The sequence below is a fragment of the Danio rerio genome, chromosome 1, assembly GCF_052040795.2.
Source record: "Danio rerio strain M-AB ecotype USA chromosome 1, GRCz13ab, whole genome shotgun sequence".
NCBI lineage: Eukaryota > Metazoa > Chordata > Actinopteri > Cypriniformes > Danionidae > Danio > Danio rerio.
Window position 1 is genome coordinate 508,955 of NC_141021.1, and position 6,000 is coordinate 514,954.

At 36.6% G+C, this 6,000-nt stretch overlaps 1 protein-coding gene across 6 annotated transcripts in view; it reads right to left on the reverse strand.

Annotated features, from left to right (window-relative positions):
- The window catches only part of rasa3 (RAS p21 protein activator 3), a 46,677-nt gene extending 43,006 nt beyond the window's left edge, over positions 1-3,671 (reverse strand). For all 6 annotated transcript variants that reach the window (XR_015476029.1, XR_015476028.1, XR_015476026.1 and 3 more), the window contains exon 1: positions 3,517-3,671. Coding sequence is in view for 2 of the 6 variants with exons in the window: in XM_087236577.1 (XP_087092703.1) it covers positions 3,517-3,571 (55 nt within the window). In the remaining 4 variants the exon portion in view is untranslated. The remainder of the gene's footprint in view (positions 1-3,516) is intronic.
- Positions 3,672-6,000: the final 2,329 nt, after the last annotated feature.

Sequence of the window (6,000 nt, forward strand, 5' to 3'; positions counted from 1 at the left end):
TTTACTGACATTTTAGTAGTTTAAAATAATAATATAATGTATAAGAAATAATATCTAGAGGAATAAGTCTGTAAAATAACAGAAAATGTGTTGCTGTTTATTACCAGGTTTTTGTAGCGTAATACACAACACCAACTGGAGCTGCACAATATATAATCTCAGCATCGATATCACAATGTGCGTATCCACAATAGTCACATTGCTGGATCTGCAATATCGAATCGAGATATAGTTGACTACACACATTGAAAACACACATTATTGTGGAGTAATTGCAAAGTTTAACTAAAAAGTTACCAAAAAAATTTTAAAGCATTCATGCACAAGAAATGAACATGTTTGTAATTTTAATAAAGATTAATTCTATTCGTGTACAGTATAAAAACACAATGAAAATGATAGTGTCATTATACATTTTATTATTCAAGTTACTTAAATACTATCAGACTCCCAGAAAACATTAGAGCAATTATTTAATTTCTAACTAGACTGCTTTGCTGTATTTACTGTGATTGGTTTATTACAGTTTATGCATATGTGCTACAAACAAATTCTTTGCAAAAAGAGCTATTCAACTTGTCTGGTAAAATTATATTCAATATGCATCGCAAAAAAAAGTAATATCGCAGTTTGAGTTTTTTCCAATGTCCTGCAGCTCTAAAACCAATGCCACTGCAAACTACTTTACAACTTTTCAAGGTTAAAAGTTGTTTGAGGAAAGATGAAGATCCCATAATGCAGAAGCAGAAATAAAACGGGAAGTATAAAAAATACAAACATGAATCACAAAATACTGAAAATTAATTTACAGATATTGTTTTACAGTGCAGCTCTGTTTTCGTATTCAGTCAAAAAAAAAAAGCCCAGATATTTCACAAGCTAAAATGATTCTCCCGTATGGAGATTCAATCTCGGCAGCATTAAGAAAAGCCTTCATCGACGTTTTAAGAACAACTTATGCAACTGGACTCGTCGTGAGAGACCCATCTCTGCATCTGCTCAAACAAACAGACTTTCAGTTTCTTTAGGGTGTGACACGACACTATCGACTGATAAGATCAACCACAAACTAGATTTCACTTAGAGCTCATCCTGGTTTCCTTTCGATGTGTGAAATGCGTAACACAGAGCGGTCAACCGAGGCCAGACTAGAACTACCTCTCTAACTCTGGTGAAGCAATGTGGTTTAAAATAACAAATTGACTCGCAATCATTCAGGCCTCTCTGTTTTATTAAGAAACGTCCATGCAAAACTGAAGTCCAGTCATATTTATTTATATAACACATTTACCATTCACAACCACATCAGAAAATCAAGTTTTTGTCTTGTTTCTTTAGTGCAAATATCTGAAAACTTCATAAATCAATAAGCATTTTCTAAACATGCAGAAGACATGCAGAAGATGTTGTCTTGTTTTCAGAAAAAATGAGTCAAAATTAGTTTTTCTTTTAAAAAAGAATAATAATCTGCCAAAGGGGCAAGCAAAATATTATTTTAAAGCAAAAACAACATTATTTTGCTTACCATATTGGCAGATTATTATTTTTCTTAATTTTGACTTATTATTTGTGAAAACACATCAATAGTTTTTGCTTGTCTAGAAAATGCAGTTTAGACATTTTTAGATATTTGTACTAGAAACAATTTTTACATAAATAATTAAAAATAACCATGATTACATTAATTTTTAAACAACACCGTACTGATATTTTATATTCAGAAGAGTAAAGCCAATATATGAAGGAATTAAGCAGACTTTACAATCATAACAAGTGAAATCTATATATTCTGAGAAAGGGCTCTAAATGACAACATTTTTGCTTGAAATTTGGAAGAAATTTTACTTTAAAAATATTAAACATACCTAATAAATGCAAAGAAACTAAGAATTATGTTGTGGTGGAATACCACATTTATGATAATTACATATTAATTAAAATAAATACAGAACAAACAACATTATAAAATATTAATTTGGCATGATTCCATACAAAATCAGCAGCTATTTCTCTAATAAAAAAACTAAATATTTATATGTTGTAATTTTAATTGTAAAATCAAGTATGCCACATTAATTGCCAAAATAATGTAGTTTCTACAGACTTAAAATGAACAGAAAAAGGCCTCTGAGAACAGCGTGAATGCTTTGGTAATTTCTCATCTTAATGAGCACTACAATTAGTTATCACAGAAATGTGCATAGTCAACTTCTGGCTCAGCACATTCGACATCATCATGTTCACTGATGTTTGTTTTACAAGCAGACTGTGAGATATTTAAATAAAACAGTTTCATGGCTGCATATAAAAGTGTCCGACTGCACTGTGGTGGTGCATATGAAAATAAAGAGCAGGAGAGCCAAACACGTGCCCTCACCGAGCTGGAGCGCCTTTACTGTGCCCTACAGAGATTAGATTAGACCTGCAGCACTGCCAGCGTGTGTGTCTGTGTTCTGCTTTAATCTGAGTCACCGACACACACACATTCACTTCATACAGGAGAGCTGAGCAACACAAGAGAAAAACAGACACCAACACACACAGCTGAGGAAATAATGTGAAATTACAAATGTCACGCTTATAGAAAGTGAAAGAGACGAAGCATCCAGACTGCATCATCTCAGTGTTTATCAAGTGTACATCAGTCAGACAATACTCAAACTGAGAACACACACACACACACATGCCGGTTTTTATGTTTTATGGGCTCTCCTCCTCATAGCTGCACTGTTTCTAGTCTACCCTGCTCCCAAATCAACAATCATAGAAAACAATCTGCACTTTCACATTTTTCAAACACTTTTCCTCATTGAGACCAAAATAAAGTCCCCACAGGGTTAAAAAAAAATACTGGTATTGCTATACTTGTGGGGACATTTGGTGCACACAATGATGCATATCATAACCACAGACACACACACAAACACACAGCCATGGAAAGAAAATCACACGTGTTTATGTTTCTGTAGGAAACAATGATTTAATCAGCTTGTTTTACTTGTTGTTAAGCCTGTTTAAATGATTTCAGATTACCGAACGTTAATATCCTGACTAGATATGTTCTGCATCCACAGCTGGACTGAAACACACACACATCTGTCACACACACACCAACACACACACAAACACACACACACACCAGCAGTAAAATGTGTCTGCATGAACGCACAGCGAATGATAGACATCTGAAGGCTGAAAATAAAGGATTTGTGAAGAAACAGACGCAGATTTGAGGGCTCGAACATCGCGCGTTTTCAGTCATCTGGATGTGCAGCTATTAGCGAACTAACCGTTAAACTGAGGCGACATTCAGACTACAAATATCTGCTTATCCACAATGTAAAACCAAATAAATGCTACGTAAATATCTTTACTGGCCTCTAAATGATATTTTTTAACATTCATATCACATCCATCTTCTATAAAAATCTCTCATTCTCACAATAGGCGCTGCGCGCGACCGTGTAATTTCAGTCAGAATGTGTGTAAACGGTGTCGCGCGGCTCCAAAACTCACCGATTTTAATTTTGACGCTCTGGAAAACCCGAAGCCCTTCTTCTTCGACCGCCATGCTCGAGCTCCAGATGTTTTCCGCTTCTCCGTCCGTTCTCCGCCGCTGTGGAGACTCTCCGTCGGTCTCAGTACTCCAGCGCGCGGTGACTCACCGAACTGAACGCGCTCCCGCCGCGGACGCGACCGTTCCTCCAGGAGGCGGAGTCTAGACGGATTTATCGTGTTCTGATTGGATGAAAGAGGGTTGGGTCGGGAAGGGGGTGAGGGCTGTCACAATACACCGCGTCGCGTCAGAATCAGTTTTCGTCGCGTCGCGCTGATTGCAGTCTAGACGAGCTGATCAAAATCGTATAAACATTTAATTAATCGTCACCGAATAGCAGATCTGTCGGTCATTTTTACACACTTTAACTTTTAACAACTGCTTTCACTTTTGCCATTTTGCTCTTTAAAAACTACATCCCCTATTAATATCATGGGAACCTCTTCTTATTAAATAAATAAGCTCTGTACTATAAGTGTCAGTGCAAAACTGTCTTTCTGTTTTGGATTTGGCTTGAGTCTGTACTATAAATAACACGAGTGTGGTTTTGGGGACAGGAGTCATCCTCGCTGAAGGCCTAACCACACAATCTGCCCTGGCTGATGGGAAGCAACATGAGAAATCTCTGATTATTTGAGCCTGCTTTAAAAGATGCGGCATGTTTCCATCATGTTATTGAACATTAGTTAGGCATGATAAAAAGGACATTATTAACCAACTAAAAACAATTCTGTCATTTTTTTAACTGCTAAATTCATAAATTATCCTCAAATTATAGTTTTGACTTGGCTGAAAATGATGAAAATGGATGGATGGGTGTAATTTGTTACATATAGTTTATTTGTTTCCCTCAAAGTACAATTTAACTTTGGTTTAAACTTAAAAATGTTCATTCATTCATTTTCTTTTCGGCTTAGTCCCTTTATTAATGAGGGGTTGCCACAGGGGAATGAACTACCAACTTATCTAGCATATGTTTTACACACATGAACATGCAAACTCCACACAGAAACGCCAACTGACCCAGCCGGGACTCGAACCAGCAACCTTCCTGCTGTAAGGTGACTGTGCTAACCACTGAGCCACCGTGCCGCCCAAAATGAAAAATGTATAAATGTATTTTAATATTAATCAAAATATTTATTCCAGCCTTGGAAGAAAATACATTGATAAAATGTTTGTATCTTCTCAAAATATGATCACAAAAACATCTTTTACACCTGTTTCAGGGTGTTCAGATAACCTGCGCTGCCTTAATGTTTGCCAAACGATAATATGGAATGTTCCATTAGCATTTGCATAACCAGTGAGATGGCTTTTTCATATCACTTAACAAAAAGGCATTCGCAAAACATCCAGAAATAATATTTCCATAGCTTAAAGTGATGCTACAGTTTAATACATTCATTCATTCATTTTCCTTCGGCTTAGTCACTTTATTCATCACATTAACATTCTTACACACATTTGGGATAATGAAAGCATGTAAGTCAGTGACATGTTTTCTGTTCCAGCGGTTTTTGGATATTTTAATAATAAAATCTAACATATTGTGCATTTAATTCACACATGACTTGAGCGCAGCAGATTCAGGATCAGCAAAGCTATTATATGATGGGTTGCAGCTGGAATGGTATTCACTGCGTTAAACATGTGCTGGATAAGTAGGTTCATTCCGCTGTGGCGACCCCAGATTAATGAAGGGACTAATCTGACAAGAAAATGAATGAATGAATGAATATTTAAATATAATTATATAGTACTTATTGTACATTTCTATCTTAATGTGATCTGCAGTTTGACACCTAAACGAGTGTCTGAGATCTGTTTCACAGGTTTAAGTTACACTCATTCACTCACTTTCTTCAGGAGCCAGATGAGATTTCAGAGACTGGAAATAAACTGGATGAGCTTGATCGCTTTATTGCACTCCCTGTGTTATTTTTATGGCATGTTTTACTGCAGTGAGCCTGTGATAATACATGCCATAAATCCGCTCTCTGTATCCAGCACATATTCCCTTACAACAGTGATTATAATAACTGTAATAGGCACATTATTGTTAACGCACTGCTATCCTGATAACAACTGTCCCTTCCCACATGAAAAATGTGTGGGGTTCCTCCGGGTGCTCCGGTTTCCCTCACAGCACAAACACATGTGCTCTAGGGGAACTGATCAACTAAACTGGCCATAGTGTATGAGTGTGAGAGAGAGAGAGTATGAGTGTGTATGGGTGTTTCCCAGTGATGGGTTGCAGCTGGAAGGGCATTCGCTGTGTAAAACATATGCTGGAATAGTTGGCGGTTCATTCCACTGTGGTAGCCCCTGTTTAATAAAGGGACTAAGCCGAAAAGAAAATGAATGAATGAATGTGTTTCTCTCTCCTGTCAAACACAAAAGAAGATATTTTGAAGAATGCTTAAAAACCGGTAACCATTGAC